The sequence below is a fragment of the Corvus cornix genome, chromosome 6 (genome assembly GCF_000738735.6).
Source record: "Corvus cornix cornix isolate S_Up_H32 chromosome 6, ASM73873v5, whole genome shotgun sequence".
In the NCBI taxonomy this organism is placed as follows: Eukaryota; Metazoa; Chordata; class Aves; order Passeriformes; family Corvidae; genus Corvus; species Corvus cornix.
The window spans coordinates 35399126-35417523 of NC_046336.1; the positions used below are offsets into that span (position 1 = coordinate 35399126).

Below are 18398 nucleotides of genomic sequence, written 5' to 3' on the forward strand. Positions count from 1 at the left end.
TATCCTGCTGTTACCCTCACAGCTGCCAACCTGCACCCCTCATACGTGTCCCAACGATTCCAAAGCAGTCAAACCAGGGAAGGAGGCACCTCAAAAATAACTATTTCTTATTACTCATCCCCTTGGGAGATGCTGTGCTTCGGCCTCGTGAAAGCTGAGCATTGTCTTCCACTTCCCTCTTTCCCAAGGCAGCTTTAGGTGAAGGAGACAGAACCTGCGGGCATGTGGCAGTCAATGTGATCTCTGCAACCAGAGAACTACAGCAGCAGAGCTCAGAAAATACGTGCCTGCTGAACCACACTGCAACCCTGGCCTAAAACACCCGAAACAAACCAAAAAAACCCCAATCCACCAAAAAAAAAAAAAAAAAGAGAGAGAAGCGACTACAGGGGAGAACTTCAAAGTCAAAACTGGAACTAGAAACAGAGCGTATCAACTCTTCTGTAGCTGTCTATTGTTCTGGAGTGTGACTCAGCAGAACAAAGGCTTTTGTCTTCATGGAGAAATAGAGTCCATATTGCACAGGAAGTGGCAAAAATCCACTGTCTGGAATGTGACCGGAGCTCCATTTGCTTCCATGGGGAATTTCCCTGGCTTTAGAGAGACTGCAAATCACCACCCTGTCGTACACGAGCTGAAGAGGCCAGGGTAAGACTCTGGTTTTCCTGCACTCAACGGAAAAAAAAAAAAAAAAAAAAATTGCAGAAAAAAAGGTGAGTATGAGACAGTGGTAGCTGAGAGAATTCACTTTTGCACCTGCACCGAATAAATCTGAAAACACCTGGATTTATAAACTGGAACACTCTGGGAAGGACACAGGTACATGACAAAGCCGGTGCCTCCACCACGATCCAACACGGTGAAACTGTCACCACATAAAAGTCACCAGGTTTAAGACCAACATCTATATTTGAAGTACTTGTACTTCCCTTCTTATATCAGTTCAGTCACATGCATAAATGTTGAAGGAGGCTGAAAGGGGAACACGAACAAACAACTTTTAAACCATCAATCTTAAAAAAAGATGTTTTAGCAGCACCAAGAGATGCAGCACGTGGATGTGATCAGACCCAGAGGCTGGGGCTTATCAGCACCTTGAAGTTAAACATCACGTGGCAGAAAAAACATGCCAGCAGTAACTTCATCCAAGGACAGATTTTTCAGTCCACGCACACATTGCAATATCTATGTCTGGACTAGTTTCTCCAAGCATTCCCATGCCATCATCAGTGAATTTTCTGATGACAATACAGCACTGTTCTACACCCAGAAATCACCTGCTACCATGCAAAGCAGCATGCTCAAGAAGCGTATGGTTTCTCCTACCACACAAAAGTTAATTTTCCTTGGTTTGGTGAAGTCATGTTTATCCCCAGCTTGACAGAAGAAATCTCCACCTCCTTCCATGCACTCTTTCTGTTTTTATTAGAAGCCCGAGCGCAGCTTTCCTTGTGGCGTGGGTGAGTGGGAGTGTGGAGCACAAGTAAACGCTGTCTCTGTACGTCACGGTTGTGAAACACACTCTAAATAAAACCATATGCTCTGGAAGGAAAAGTTTCAGCTCTCTCCCCTTTTGCTGCCTGCTCGGCTCGGAATGCAAACACATTTATAGAAAGGTTTGATGAGAAACTGATAAAAGACACGGTCATTTCTTTATTCACTCTGCAGGGTCAATGTACAGGACCCTTCACTTGAAGAATTCTATGATTTGGTTTCCTCTCTTGTTTTCTCCCTTGAAACAGTTGTGAATTGGTGTCAGCTGGTACCTGTGATGTTTTAGTGCCCGATACTTCCATGATTTTCAGAGCAGATACCTCATGATGATGGGGAGGAAACAAAACAAGCCAAAACAATTCACTAATCCACCGTTCTAGCAAAAATAACTTAATAATAGATTTATTCTAGAGCTGGTCAGACAGTTCTATAGTTTGCCCTCCCAGCTAAAACTTTAGCAATGCCCCGTGTGGCTGTCAGCTATGAAACCCAACACAATTTAATGTAATTCTTTGTCACATTTTGCAAAACATGCCTGTGACATGCCGTGGCCATAACTGAACCCATGTTCTTCTTTTTCCTTCCTTCTTTTCTGTCGAAATGCGTGCCTCGGTGACAGAGGGAGGCTGACACAGGAACGTGGGGAGCAAAGATAAACCACCTCATTTCTCCCTCGTAGCAGGGCTTCTTTTGGCGATCAAACACACACCAAAGGGGAAGTGCCACAGCTTTGCTCTGTCTAATGCTTAATTTCCAGTTCTGGGTTATGCAGTGATCTCTCCCACGAGCAGTTTTCCTCCCTCGGCCTGCACCAGACATTTTGGACACAAACAAAGCCCACTATGTGTTACCTTTTTTTCTCCTCTCCTTTGGTATCTCACCTGTTATTCAGGTTGCTCCCAAGAAAAAGGGCAAACCCAAAAGCAACACTTCCCAATGCTGCAGCTGTGTAATGATGGAAAAACGAATATTGGGAAAGCAAGGCAGCACGTCTGAAGGGGCAGGTTATTCAGGAGTCCTCATCAAACCTTCCTCAGGGTTTATCTCTGTGGTCAGCACTGACTCCCAGGCTGAGACACTGATAAAGGGAAGGTGAACTTCCCTCCAAGCTGAAGCTGCACTGTCGTGCAAACCACAGTCCCACTGCAGCGTTCTGACAGCTCCACGTTGTTAAATGACTAAATTTCCATTAGTAACAGGGATTTTTTGCTTGTTTTTCAAGCACCTTCCTTGCCTGGTATTCAGATCTGCCTAAAACATAATCACTAGCAGCAATGGCTAAAATAATAAAATAAAATTCAAGCTGTGTACACTTGTAATGCTTCGCCCACAATCAGTTTCACGTGGCTCCGACTGGATCACATGTTCTGGGTGTCTTGTCTGGTTTGTTTCTTTTGTTTTATCACATGTTCTTTCACTTTCTGTCCTGTCTCTCCTTTCCAAAGCACTGAGACACGCCGCCAAGCACGCAGAGCACGCGCTCTGGAAGCACAGATAAACTAAACAGGCTGTACCTGATTGCCAATGGCCCCTCCTCTGCCGTCATTTTGGCAACTTCCATAAATGAGACACACAGTCCAGTGCACAACTTAAAAACCCTGGTTCTCCAGTCTCCACTTGTAAGAAGGGAAGCCACGGCAAACAAATCCTACTGCTCAAAATGTGACACAGTGGAGGGGGAAAATAAGAATAGGATTCCTTGAAAGTTACTGACAGATCAGCTGCAACCTACCAGAGGCTGAAAAAAAAATACCAGATGGAAGAAAAAATCCTTGATATTAGTACATCATACCAAATGCTGTATTCTAAAGCCAAACTCTCCCCTCCTCCTGCTACAAGGAACTGTTTCTTGGAAAATCCTTAATGCCTTTATTGATGGTGGCTCTTGGCTCTAACAGCTAAATGTGACAAGGAGGAAGAAAAAAAAAAAAAAGAAGGAATACTGATGTAATAAAACACGGTCCAGACTTACCTGCCTTGCAAATCCCATTAAGAAAAGAACCCCACGCAGGTACTCACTTAAAATTGAACCTTAAACCCCCACAAACTGTTATTAATTTCTAATACCTTGACATTTGACTTTACAGTAAAATACAAGAGATAACACACCAAAAAAAACCAGAAAGTGGGGAGATAAGACGTATGGCTGAAGGCAACATGACAAAAAAGAAACAGAAAAGAACAAATGCTAATTTAAAATAAGCCAAGTAAGAATGTCTCTCACTGCCTATAAACACACACAGATCAGCAGCACAGTTCCACTGCCAGAAGACTTACGCAGGCTCAAAAAACACAAAGCCAAACCCCTTAAAATTAGTATTGATGTAAACCCCAGCTCAGACCAGCAAACCACCTGAAAATCCCCCTTAGACTGGTTCCAAAACTACCCCGTGTTTTTGAGCACCTCCGAGACACAAAAGCCAAACCTTTTCCCAAACAAGCCTCAAGCTACTCACAAGGAACTGTCAGACCCCTTCCCCGTGGGATTGCTGAGGCATTTTACCACCTCCTAAGGGTTTTAAAAAAAAAAGAGCCGATGTGTTACATTTATTTTCCAAATACCTGCTGGCGTTTCAGTGCCTGAAGCGGCAAACACGGCGTCGTGACTGTCACCAGCAGACAGGGGAGAGCTGGGGACACCACCCAGCATTCTGAACCAAGGGGCAAAAACTTGGAGGAGTGAAGTTTGAAAAGCCTGCCACAACCATGACCCCTCCCAGTATGTTAAGCAGCACACAAACTGAGACCAGAATGCCTCCCTGGCAGCACTCTGACACAGACAGGTCATTTATTAGTTCACCTCTTTCCAAGGGTGCAGATGCTAACGGGGCCAGGATCCTGCAGCATGAGCACGAGGCAAACAGACTTACACTGACATCTAAAGGTATCATTTACTATGTGATGCCTTCTGAAACATCTGCAAAGGGCCAGCATCTTGGACAGAAGGAATGTCAGTATTTAATTATTACAATGAGTGCCCAAGGCCAGGCTGGACACTGGGGCTTGGAGCAGCCTGGGACAGTGGAAGGTGTCCCTGCCCATGGCAGGGGGTGGAACAAGATCACCTTTAGGGTCCCTCTCAAACCATTCTATGATTCTCTACACGTACACCCCAAATTTGAGGCAAATTTCCTTGTTTCAGTAAGGACTATGTGGCATTTTCTTCAGACTAGAAAATTAAGCTTTTGCTAAATTCTGTCTTAGGGAAAGTGTCCCATCTTTTCCATGGAGTTGGGCACAAATCCTAGCTATAGTTCAGCCACTTGAAGACAAGTGGTCATTTCAAAGTTAACATTTTTCTCCTGCTCTTAAGTTGGTTTTGAGCGTAATATCCATTAGAAAATGTGAATGCTGGCTTTGCAACCAGCGTGGCTTAAATCAGAATAGATGAAAGGGTTTCTCATCAGTGTTCCTAAACACACCTCCTGCTGTGCCAGAGAGAAGTGGACGTGGCAACAGACAGCAAATCCATTTCTTTTGTGCTTTACACACTCAAACACCACCTTCTCCTTCTGCAGTCACTTTACAGCACTTAAACCACTTGCTGCCTGTACACAGTTCACTGAATAAAATTTACTTCCCCAGATTTCCATAGGCATCCACCCCGTTCTCCCTAAAGTATAAATCCAATTGGAAGAGAGCAATAAATCCCTCTTTATGGAGAGGTGTACACTTATCCTCTGTGCCTTTGCAGAGCTGCACCACTCAGCCACATCCTGGCAGAGCTGTATTCTTAAAGGATGACTTTGGGAGTAGAATCAGAGGCTACTGGTGCACCAGGACTGACTCTGGAAAGCCTTATTTGCATGTCCCTTGTTCTTTCCAATAAATCAAGTGAAGAGATAGCTTTAATCCATTTCAACAAGGCAGTAGGTTCCTTACACTTTAAATAACTTGTAGCAGCTAAGTCCATCGCTGTAACATGAGGTGCTGCATCAGCTAAGTCAATAAAGGTGACCAATCCCACCTTCATTTCTCACCCAGCCTGTTCCACTTCCTAAACTGCACCAGTCCCCAAACAGAGTTAATCAAGGCTCTCCCTTTTCTAAAGAACAGTTAGAGTGCTTTGAGTATCTCTGACAAGGTGGGTAGAGCAGGGTATTCAAACCCTAAGGAAGAGCAAGGCAGTCAGTAATAAATTCCAAGGCAGCCCAGGTAAATCCCAACCCATCTATTACACCTTGCCTGATGGCTCAGGAAAAGGAACAGAACTTGGTTTCTACAAAAGGTGTCTGAGGGTAAGTTATTCCTGAGGCTTTTTTAAATACAACAGCATACCAACACTCTTGGAAGTTATGATGCCAAGTGTGGAAAGCTGACAGCAGGCTCCATGCAAAATTTAGGTTTGACTCAATGGGGCCAAAACCTCATTAGGTTTAAAATTAATATTTTTTTCTCCCTGCTCTAATCCAGATGTGGACTGCAAAAATAACTGAGACGTTCACAGATGTGTCCGTGGGAGGTAAAGATAATCTTTGTAAAGAATGCTCTCAATTACAGTGATGGGAGTGGCCAGCAACCATTAAAATAATCCTCTAGAAATCCACAAAGCCCCATCCAGTCCAGAGGCACAGCCTAAGCTATGAGAACACATCTAAAAAGCGCTGTCCAGTGAAGACTTGTGTCTGCCTATTTGACTGCGGCACTAAAAAATAAATAAATCCCAAAGCAAGCAATTAAATGTAAAGACTGCCTGCAAACCTGCACCAGACTTTTCAAAGGTTTTCAGCTCTATAAAAGCCATAGTTTGAGTGGCAGATTTCACATCAAAAAGAAGGCTATAAAATCCCAATCAGCCTGTGGTCACCTTTGCACATTTCTCTCTCTCAAGTGTGCCCAGAAGGTTTGGTAACGGGAAAGGAGGGAGAGCTTTCCCAAACACGTTTTTCAAAAAAAACCCAAGTGAAAAACTCCAAACAAACAAACAAACCAAAAAGGGATTTTACTCAAAGGGAGAGGTGACACATAACATTATCGCTGTTTCCCAAAACCAACCATCAAAACCACTTCACATTCAGGATCTGAAAATTCAAGGCTGGTAAAAATGCCCTAACTGGACTTCCTGAAGAATAAGATCTTATAGCACATCCCAGCTTCCTACAACACAGAAACCACCAGCTCCTAAAACACATGTCCCACAAGACACAAATAAAGAAGTTTCAGAATTGCTCAGTTTGGTCTCATTTTTTGGCAAGGAACTTTTTTTTTTTCCCCCCTTCCTTTTAGGCTCATGGCAAAGAGCAGCTTTGGAAAGATTTCTCCATCTAAACATAATCCCTGGAGAGAACCAAAGACTGGGAAACACTGAGAGGTATCTGTTTATTGTTGGGATAAACAAACTTCAGAGCATTTATTTGTTCTGTTCCAAGTACGTCCTGTGTTCAAATACCATCACCTTTAGTATCTAGAAAAAAAACCCCAGTCTGTGCACACGGGCTCGTGTTCAGCTGATCCAACATGTCTGTGGTCCCATTCTCTATTTTGGGGACTGGAATGACACAAAAGAGCTCGACAAAGGTCTGTGACCAAGTGCCCAGTGCTGAAGGACCGTGCCAAACCAGGGAGAGAAGCAGGTCCAGCTTCAAGGAATTGCAAACAGCCACGTCAGGCAGACTTAAAAAGCATCAGCACACAAAAGCAGCGCTGCCTTACATGTCAGAAGTAACTTTTTTTTCAAGCCAGCTCAGCTCAATCAGCACCACCTGCTGCCAGTTTAACGTGCAGGTGCTCTGGAATCCCTCCTGGGACCGCACAGGAAACCCAAGCTTAGGACTCCGACCGCAAAATCACGAGCATGCAGAGGGCTCAGCCACTCGCCCGGCCCCTGAGCTGCTCCCCTACCCTTGCTGGAAGAGCAGAATGTGCCAGCAAGTCTGTGGGCCACATGGTGAACTGAGGATCACACCACTGAGCCTGCTAAAAATAACTCCTCCACCCTTTTTTGGGGGGGAAAGGGCGGGGGGGACCGTGTGTCTGTGGTCCCCCAGACAGGGGTGCTGCTGCAGCTGGAGGCGGGGCAGGACCAGGAGCAAGGGGCTGCCGGAAGAAATGCTTTGGCCACGTTTCCAGGCACCAAGAGGTGATGCTGTGGCAGAGTGGGACTCACCCTCTCTGCAGAGTTTCCTTTTAGGAGCTGGCACGCTGGTCTGGCCAAAGGATGGGCTCCCCTGGAGTGGGAACCCAGCCTGAAGACAAGAAGCTGCATATTTTGCTCTTCCAGCATTGTACCTGGCTTTTTTCCTTCTGTTTTACCCTGCGATCTGTCAAATCAGAGTTCCAGCTCTCCACCCAAGGCAGGCAGCCCCGGCTGACAACACCAAAATGCAAAGTAGCCCTTTATCTAATACAGATTCTACTTCACTCTCCTTTTCAGGCCTCTCGTGCTCACGCATACGGGGGTTAATCCCCACACGTCCCAGATGGAGAGGGGCTCTGGGATCAGTGTGTTTGATAGGCTTCCAACATGCTCAGTAACTGCAGAATAAGCCCATTATAAGCACTCTAGATATTAAAAAACCACCTAAAAACAGACTAAGTCAAACACACGCTTAAGAACACACACGGCCTACTTTGATTTTTTTCCTCCTGATGTGCAATTCCAGCCCCAGCAGCCTTTATTTTTAGCAGTACTCCCTCAGAGAGGCTATACCCGAGCTGCAGCAGGCAGTGAACACGGAGGGGCTCCACCTGCTTTGAAGGCTGACAGAGAGGTTTTGGTGGCAGCTGCTCCTCCTCAGACACTCCCCTGCTCCCCAGATGTGCAGTCCCACCTTCTCCTCCCTGCCTCCCTCACGCCTGTCAGACCATTCCAGGAGCAAATCCAAATCCTCGACCAAGAGAAAAGCAACCTCCCAAAGGAAGGCCACGGCCATGATCCGAGGGATGGAGCAGCTCTGCTGGGAGGAAAGGCTGGGAGAGCTGGGATTGTTCAGCCTGCAGAGGAGAAGCTCTGGGGTGACCTCACTGTGTCCTTCCAGGGCCTGAAGGAGCTACAGGAAACATGGAGAGAGACTCTTTACAAGGGCTGGAGGGACAGGACAAGGGAACGGCTTCAAACCAAAAGCTCAGGGGGGCCAAATCCTGCAAACAGAGCCTGGCAGGGCAGGAGGGTTTCCTGCAGAGGGATGCTCCCTGTTCCTGCTGCAGCCCTGGGAACACAGCCACCGCCTCTGACACTCCCATCCCAGGGATCACCCGAATTCACCACAGACCCTTCCCCTGCCACAGCCTCAGGCAGAACTGGGGTGCTCCCAGGGCAGATGGGTGACAGGTTTGAAAAGGACCATGGCCAGGAACTCCTTGTGTTTCCAGAAAGCCCAAATATTCCCACATTGTGGCCTCAGCTCCCTGATAAGCGACTAACAAATCAGTGTACATGTTTACACTGGACATTTCAGATCTGTTAGGTAATGAGAGCTCCAAGCTGGATAAGCCCTGCTCAGATTGCTTGGAACTGGAACCACAGAATTCCAAATTTATCATCGTGCTATCCAAAAATAAACATATCCACTCAGCAAGGACTTGTGACTCGTGAAAAATTATCAGAGTTGTGCTTTCCTAACTCACATCATAAAGCCTTCCCACGCAAATACAGCCCTGTTTCACTTGTATCTTCTCATCAGCTTGTATTATTTAAAACATGTGGGACATTCACACAGATGGGAAAAAAAAAAAAAAATAGGTCAGGCTCGAAGCAAAAGCCAAGCCATCCTCTTTTATTAGCAGCTTAAACGTGCAGAAGTGTAATTTGAAATGCCAGGGGAAGAGACATAATGAAAACGTTCTGAGCACACAAATAAAAAAACTACGGCAAATCGTCGCGACCTCAGACTGCCGTGTTGCCAAAAGCCTCGAGCTAAACAACAGAAGTAACAGGAAGGCTTGTCCAGCTGATCTGAAAAAGCACAGAAAGAACCACAGTGCTTGGTGATCATACGGAATCTGGGATATAAATCCGGGATTCTTCTAACATCAGCAGCCAATGTAACAGTCCAGCACCTCGGAAATACTACTGGATGATGAACATTTACAAAATCTTGTCCTTTCATTTGCAAAGATCCTACTTCTAAGTAAATGTATTCCTTTCCTTGAACTGATGTTACAAACCTCAGAAACGTTTATTCATTTCCCTTTTATCTCCTGCATTACCCCAATATTTACTACCAGAATATGCAAAGCTCAAATCAGTGCAGTAAATTTAATTTAGCTGTGCAAGCTGAATGTCCTAAACATCATTTGATTGCTGCCACCTATTGTTGTTCCAAACATGTTGCAAGGAGTTAACCCTTTATCCAGCAGCTACTAGAAGTCATGCTGGAAGTACTTCTGGCTCTGCTGCTGCTAAATATGCAACTGCTGCATCTATTTAGGGGTGATAACTGTAGAAAGAATGAATAAAGGTTGAAAATTAAGGTGATTTAAAAAAATATATATATATGTATATAAACACACTATTTATTACATTATTTGTTTCATATCTATTTTTAAAAATTGAGTGTGTTCACACACTAACTTCTCCATTAATCGCAGACTTGGCTTTTCACTCACGAGAGAAGCAAATCTGCAACATTCATTTCCCACACAGCCCATATAAAATGGTAATTTTAGGTTGCCAAAGGCCACTTAATTCTGTCTTCTCCTAAATGCACTTGGCTTCACAATGACATCATGTTCAGGCTCATCTGAGAGGTTAAAGGACACAAAAACCATCCAGTCTAGTTTAGTCTGCCGAGTTAAAGTATTAAAACAGCAACTTTGCCACTGGATGTGAAATTTGAGAGGTTATTTCAAAATCTTAAGTTTCCGAATATCGTGCAAATAAGTGAAAATTGTTTTCAAAAACACGTGGGAGGCAGAAGACCCCCTCCCTCAAACAGGAAAATGGTGAATTCCTGGAGGGGTGAACTCCCACCTCTGGCAAGTCACTTGAACTCTCCAGCTCAGGCTCCTTTACCCACCAACGTCAAAGGCTAATTCCAACCCCCACGGACGGATCAAAGCACCCCTTACCCTGCCCAGCTGCTCCTTCACTCCTTCTCCCTCACAGCCTTTATCCATACATTAATGCTAGCAACACCTCAGCAAAACCCATTTCAAACTTCACCTGGCTGTGAGCTGGGAGACCCAGGTACACCTCAGTGGTTCAAGAGGCCCCCAGCCAGCACTTCAACCCCTGGCAAAACCGACCCCCAAAAGGCACCCCAGAGAGCACCCCCAGATGGGGCAAGGGAAGGGAGACCATGGGGGATGTGGGGGAGGTTCAAACCCATCCATGCCCCTGGCGAAGCAGCTGCCAGAGCAGGGATGTTACACCAAAGCAGCGAAGGCTGAAAAGCAGAGCTGTGCAGGAACAGCCAAAACTGGCTCCTTCAACTCTCCTCATCCCAAACCACAACAGCGACTGAGATAAGCCCTGCCCAGGCACATCTCTCATTTAGCTCCAGAGTCCTTCTTCTACACAGTAAGGGCCAGCAGGGAAGGCAGCTGTATTCCCAAACTCTGCCCTTTCAGCCACTTGCCCGCCACGGCCGAGTGGCCACACGTGACCCTCGCTGGCCACACAGGAGGAAGCCCCCTCCTTCCTCCAGCTCTGCACATGTCCTGCTCCATCCCACAGCAGCAACAGGAGCCCTCTTGCCCGCAGTTACAGCTGGGGGGAAGTTTCCAACAGGCAGCAGGAACCTCCCCTTCCAGGAGCAGCTGGAATCGCTACCGGGAACGCACAAATACGGTTCCTGTTAGAACCGCCAGATTTTGCCCCGGATTTGGGAGACCAGAGCATACAAATGACAAGAAAGTGTCAGTGTGGAGGGGAGAGAACACCTATTCCTCTCAGCAGCTGTCACGAAATCCCATCTTAAATCCCAAGTGAGGTGGGTCCAGGAAAAGCCACCTTCCCTGCCAGCAGAACTCGGCTCTCTGACGTGCAGTCAGAATCAGGTTGAGATTTAGACACCCAGTGATGTACCTGACCCACTGTAAGTCAAAACAGACCTGAAACTGCACCCTGCTCAGGCTCTGAAACACCCTCCTAACACTCCCCTCACCTATTCTTCCCCTCAGTTCTTAGCCCAAAGAAACAGGAGTAAAGATGCCGATATCTCCCATGCCAAGGAACTCCAGGGCATGGGGAGTCACTCCCACAGCCTGAGATCCAGAATTAACAGCTGGCAGGACATCTGGAAGCTGGTCTCACACAGGGAACAGGAAGAGAAGGGAAGAGAAACAGGAAGAAGGGGAGGAGAAGACAAAACTTGCTGGATTCCCTCAGATAAAAGTCGATCCTGTAGTTACACAGACGGTGAAAAGAGACAATGTCGTGGGAAGCATCTGACCGCTCCAGCTCTCCCCAGAGCAAGTGAAATGAACTGTTCACCTTCATTACATCTTCTGAAGGGGACCTGCCTGCTTTCTGGACAAGAAAGGATTTAATTACCCCCAGAAAAACAATCTGCAAAGATATCAGTGCCAGCTGGGGAAGGCCTTGAGATGCAGACTAGCAGAACCTCGGGAAGGCTCTGAAAAAACACTCCCTCTGTTTTTCTTCTATTTTCTATTTTTCTATTTTTATTTCTTTCACTATTAACCAGACCACCTTAGCAAAGACAGGATGTGCCAGGCCCACCATTGCTTTCCATGGCAGAGGGACAGGGGAAATGAGAGGGCTCACAAAACAGCAATTAGCAGAGAAGTCCTGTTCGTAGAGAAGAGTTACCTACTTGGGCGCAAAGGTCAAAATCAGAGGTTGTAACGAAAACACTTCTCTTTACAGACATGCTCAAGAAAACTTGCTCAATCCAGTAACTACTTTCAAGCTGCACAAAGACAAGCCCTGCTTTAGCAGTCAGCAAAAAAATTAAAGATCAGACTCAAAACTGACTCATCTATTTAGATGGTTTTGCTGTCAAGGTACTACTGGTCACACACCACACATGTGGCCTTGAAATTACCCACCTCCCACCATTTTCCACCCTGTCCTGGTGGGATAATTAAGCAGCTCAGACTGTTGAGGGAGTTTTTTGCCACGTAAGATGCTCAACTGCCATTCTGGATTAGATACCTGCAATGTGGAGGTCTGAACTTACTGTTCACAATGTCACCTTGCAGCTGGAGAATCTGTGGGACCGGCATGGTGAGAATAACCACATCAAACTCTTCCGGGGGCCCCGCTTTCCTGGAGACTTCCCACCTCCCATCCCGGAGAGAGAGGTGAGTTACGTGCTGCTCATAGGACACCTCTGCACCTGCGTGGAAAAAGCAGCAGTTAAATGCACGTGGCAGTGAATTCCACAGGGAAAAGGCAGAGAGAGAGTTATTTCCAAGGGATGGGGTGACAGGACAAGGGGGAATGGCTTCCCACTGCCAGAGGGCAGGAACATAGCTATTTTTTTTACAAGATTAGGCTTTAAAAAAACAGCTGATTAAAAAAAATATGAAAACAATTGCATGGAAGGACCAAAGCCTGACTACTCTTACAGCTCAAATTTTTCAAAGCAGGATTAAATTAGTCACTGAACTGTACACGTGGTTCTGCCCCACGACACCTAAGGCAGCAGTCAGAAAGTTTAAACTCCTTTTCCAAAGGACTCTCTACCCAGCAGGCTCACATCCGTTCTCCAAAACATAGGGTGCAGCTCACCCCTCTGCCCCCAGTTACACAGCAGATGTTCTGTTTGTATAGAGACTTTTATATCTGCAGGACTTGGAAGTTCACAGAGCTCACAGACACCATTCCAGCAGCTTCCAGGCATACATTAACAAACAAAGGAACTTAAACATCCTCAAACAAGGAACTTAAACATCCTCATCAGGGATTTAAATCCGAAAGACCGTTCAAAGGCACCGTCAAAAACACAACCACTGAAACCCTTCCCTTCACACAAAGGTATCCAAAAAGCATTACCTGACTGTTCTAAATAGTACTTGACAACCGAGGAGATGCCCTGGGATGCCACGTAATTGCAGGAGCCTTCTCTCGCCACCATCCCTTCCACGGGAGCGGTCAGCGGCTTCAGGATGCCGTGAGACAGAAGCTCCTCGTAGAAGCTTGAAAGGAACAAACACACAAGTGAGAAAAGTCGCTCTGTTTTCCACGACTGAAATTAAGACCGGCCTGACTTTCGAATTCTAGCAGGCTGCATTTCAAGGCTGGCTATGCACAAATACAGCGATAAAACAACAAACCACCTTGCCACTGCACTGGGCCCGGCCCTTTACCGCAAGCAGGGCTCCCTGTGATGGATCTGTCAGCGCTGTGACCCGGAAGCAGAGGAATGGATGCAGCTCCCCAGAGCTCTGAACGCCAGCACAAACTCCAGCGGGGAGCGCAGGAGTGTTCCAGCCGCTGGACACAGGCGCCCGGAACGCACCTGCCTTTGCCCTGCTTTCCACGCAAATGCTGCCTTTTTACACGCAGCTACTCCCCCTGCCTCTTCCACCCCCAACTCGCGAGTTTTCCAGCTTTCACCCCTCCCCTCCTCCCGCCGACTCCGCCGGCGGGGGAGCGAGCGGGCGGCTGCGGGGCTCTGGGTGTCGGCTGGGGTGAAAGCACGGCACCTGTGCACGCAGCGAGCCCCCGCACCGGGGTCCCTCCGCGCCCCCCGGCCGGGCCACCACACCCTGCCGAGCCCGCGCTCCCCACCGCGGCACGGCCGGGATCAGCGGGATGGGGCCGGGGCCGGAGCGCTGGGGGCGGGGCGGGGCGGGTCTCACCTGAGCCGCGGCCCCGCAAGCTCCGGCTCGCAGGTGACGAACTGCGCGCCCAGGTCGGCGCTGCCGCGCTCGCGCGGGTCGTGCTCATGCGGGCCCCCCTGCGCGACAGCCGGTCAGACACCGCCGCGACACGCCACACCCCGCAGGACACCCCGCAGGACACCCCGCAGGACACCCCGCAGGACACGCCGGGCCCGCCCCCCGCCGCACCCACCTGCGCCCCGCGCCTTGTCCCAGACGGTCACCTGCCCCCGCGCCGCCCCGCGCAGCAGCGCCGCGCCCGCCGCGCCCGTCAGCCCCGCGCCCACCACCAGCACCCGCGCCATGGCCGCCGCACGCCGCGGACACGGGCACGGACACGCCCCGGACACGGGCACGGACACGCCCAGGAACACGCCCCTGGACACCGACATGGACACGGACGCGCCCCGCGCTGGGAGGGGCCTCCCGCGCCGCTGCCCGCCCCCGGGGAGAGCCACGCCCATGGGCGGGGCGGGGAGGCCACGCACACACCCCGCGCCTGTGCTGGGCACACACCTGGACAGACACATCTGTACGGGCACACACACCTGGACAGACACATCTGTGCTGGGCACACACAGACAGACACATCTGTGCTGGGCACACACCTGGACAGACACATCTGCATGGGCACACACAGACAGACACATCTGTGCTGGGCACTTACACCTGGACAGACACATCTGTGCTGGGCACACACCTGGACAGACACATCTGCATGGGCACACACACCTGGACAGACACATCTGTGCTGGGCACACACATCTGGACAGACACATCTGTATGGGCACACACCTATGGTGGACACACCTATACACACTCACACTCCTGTGTCACACACACACCCCTGTGTCACACACACACCTATACACACTCACACCCCTGTGTCACACACAAATCCCTGTGTCACACACACACCCCTGTGTCACACACACACCTATACACACTCACACCCCTGTGTCACACACACACCCCTGTGTCACACACACACCTATACACACTCACACCCCTGTGTCACACACACACCCCTGTGTCACACACACACCTATACACACTCACACTCCTGTGTCACACACAAATCCCTGTGTCACACACCCCTGCCAGTGATCCAGGCACGCTCCAGAGCCGGGTCTGACCCACCCTTACTGAACAGCTTCTGCTGTATCAAACCCTGCCCAGCTGGAGGTGCCACCCAGCAGGCTGTGACACCTTCCAGAAGGTGCTGGTGGATTTTCTCCAACACCTGGCCGGTGTTTTGCAAGGAGCCACGGCTCGGTGTGAGGAAAGCAGGATGCTGGGCGCAGAGCAGATAGTGCTGAGGGGTGGTGACACCGCGTGCAATGCCTCTGCCCTGGGAACACAAACTCCCGTCCTGAGAGCCCTGAGAGTGGGCAGCTGGGGGAAGGATTTGGGTTGCTACCCTTACCCAGCTGCGTGGGTGGGAGGAGATGTTCCAGAGATCTTCTGACAGGATCGCTGCGGTATGGGGGACACCAGAACCCGACACTTTGGCAGAGGTGTGGCGTGAAGTCCCCTCTGTGGAGCTTGTTGTGCCTGAGGCACAGGCAGGTGTTGGTGATGCTCATCTTCAAAGGGAGCTCCGAGGCGACCTGGACTTCCTGGAGAGAGCTGGGAGCCCCTGTCTCCCCTGCCCTTGTGTTGTGGGGCAGTCATGGAGGAGAACATGTGTTCAGTCTGGGGCTTTCTTTTAAGAAAAATAAAAGATTGACTGTGTGAGTGACCCTCCAACATGTAAGAGTTCACAGCTGGGAATTCCCATTCGATGGGAGGTTTTCTCTTCTTGACACCATTGCCCTGGAAAGAAGCCTCAGGACGTTGTGTCCCCTCCTCAGCACCTCCTGCAGAGGACACCAGCTGGCACCTCGCCCTATTCCCTGCTGTGGATCCCTCCCTCCAGATTCTGCTGTCTCCTAGAGGACCTGTGGGGCTGTACTTCTGCCTGGCTGGGCAGGGCATTGTCACCACCATTTGCTTGTGTCTTTGTGAAAAGGAGATTTCTCAAACCTCACAAATATTTGGCCTTTTGGCCACCGAGCGGTTCTGTGTGGGAGAGGTGCTGGGGAATGGGTGATGGCACTGAGTGTTTCCCTGGATCCTCACTGCCAGCTCAGCGTGCCGGTGAGTCCAGCAGAGTTTCTTACGTGTAGAAGCAGGCAGGAAGGCAGTCACAGAGTCATAGAACCACAGAATATCCTGGCTTGGAAGGGTCCCACAGGGATCATGGATCCAGCCCCTGGCCCTGCCCAGGCACCCCAACAACCCCAGCCTGGGCATCCCTGGCAGCGCTGTCCAAACGCTCCTGGAGCTCTGGCAGCCTCGGGGCCGTGCCCATTCCCTGGGGAGCCTGGGCAGTGCCCAGCAGCCTCTGGGGGAAGCACCTTGCCCTGATCTCAGCCTGAGCCTGCCCTGGCCCAGCTCCAGCCGCTCCCTGGGTGCTGTCCCTGTCCCAGGGAGCAGAGATGGGAGCTGCAGCCCCAGTGAGGTCTGACCTCGGTGTGCTCCAGCTGAACAAACCCAGTGCCCCCAGGTGCTCCTCATGTGGCCCCTCCAGACCCTTCCCCCTCATGTCCTTTGAAGGCTTTCTAACACCTATTAGATGTAGACCAGTATTAAGACATTATTACAATTAAAGAGCTGAGGCCAAAAGGCAAATACGAAGAATTAAGACAGAATCCCTGGCAGTAATTTTATAGAAAACTTGATTATTAAACTTGAGCATGATGGGCAGTGCTGAAGGTTCCACTGCAACTGAAAAAGCTCTGTGCTCACCTGATGAGCACGTGGGGACTGCCAGCAAGGAAAGCAGGGGTGATGCAAGAGAGGGCTGCAGGAGTTGGGTGAGAACTCTGGATGTGTGACATGTTCCTGCTCTGGGGCTAAACACCTACTTGAAGTATGTGCTGGTGGCAGGGGGCCCTGGATTGAGGGCAGGGTATGGGGACACAGATTAGGAGCTGTGGCACAACAGCCTTACTGGAAAGGGTGGCAGGCACCAACCCGGACACAAGCCAACAATGTGCTCTCCCTGCAAGGATGGAGAACCCCAGGCTGGCCACGGGAGCGGACAAGGGGCCGCCTGGTTGTTGTCGCCCCTGCCGTTTGGTGCAAGGGAGGTCACATCTGGAGGCCACGTCCAGTTCTGGAATGCCTGGGCAGAGGGATGTGGAGATGATCCGTGGGGGCTGGCAAACTGTCAGCGAGCCTGCAGCAGGACGCAGCTGGGTTTACACGTCTGGCCATGCAGTGAAGTTCAAGGGACTCTCCTGGATCCCATTCAGCCCTACAGCGGTGGTGCTTCAGCAGGAGCTGCACATGACCCTTGGGAGGCCAGAGCACCTTGTAAGACCTACGATGATGTCCCGCTCTTGAGGTGCTACAGGACTCCTTTGGGGTGCAGCCTCGCTCCTGCCCCTTTCAGTGCCTCCAGACGAGTGCAACCAGAGCTGCTCTGCCCTTTCCCTGGAGTGTAGATTTCCATTATCTGCTTCCTCAGAGGGTGAAGGTCAGAGGTGTCTTACTCGGTGCAGCGTGGCTTCAGTAGCCCAAAAAAAAGTCACCCTTGACCTCCAGACCTCTGAATTATGAACCCCTGTTCTACTGCGTGTTTATACAAGTGGGACAAACTGCCAAATCTGGGTGCATGCCTTGGACACATCTCAGGCCCATTCCAGGCTGACAGACAGAAGACGCCTTTCCCTACTGACCTTTCACCGCGATTTCCAAAGCAAAGCAATCTAGGAAGGGAGGGCAGGAGGCAGCCCCAGCCCTGGCACTGCTGATGGAGAGGGATAACTCTCCCTGTTGGCAGGGGACTTGTAGGATAAGGCACTTAGGTATTCCTCATACCTTCCAGTAAGGGTGTGAAGAACAAGGGTGTTGTGGTGGGCTGACCCCAGCCCACAGCTGAGCTCCCACGGAGCTGCTCCTTGGCTCCATCCCTCACCCCAAAATGGGACAGCTGGAGGGAACTGGGAGAGCAAAAGCGAGAAAACTGGGTGGAGTGAAAGAAGGTATGGAGAGTTGCTATGGCAAATTGGCTGTGTCCCATCCCTGTGCTATGAAGAATGGGAATTCCATCCCAGCCTGACCCAGTACAGATGTTTTCAGTCTGTTGCCTGGGATTTAATCTCCATCTCAGATGTGGCATCTTT

General features: G+C 49.7%; 1 protein-coding gene across 2 annotated transcripts in view; it reads right to left on the reverse strand.

The window, feature by feature from the left end:
• The window catches only part of RNLS (renalase, FAD dependent amine oxidase), a 54080-nt gene extending 38158 nt beyond the window's left edge, over nt 1-15922 (reverse strand). Inside the window, exons 1-4 of one of the 2 annotated variants that reach the window (XM_039554298.1) lie at nt 14391-14531; nt 14206-14288; nt 13397-13539; nt 12579-12737 (exon numbers count right to left, since the gene is read on the reverse strand). In XM_039554298.1, coding sequence (XP_039410232.1) covers nt 12579-12737; nt 13397-13539; nt 14206-14288; nt 14391-14531 — 526 coding nt within the window. Of the gene's footprint in view, nt 1-12578; nt 12738-13396; nt 13540-14205; nt 14289-14390; nt 14532-15652 lie in introns of those variants that run through there. The other variant, XM_019291390.2, reaches the window with a different exon arrangement.
• Between the last annotated feature and the right edge of the window lie 2476 nt (nt 15923-18398).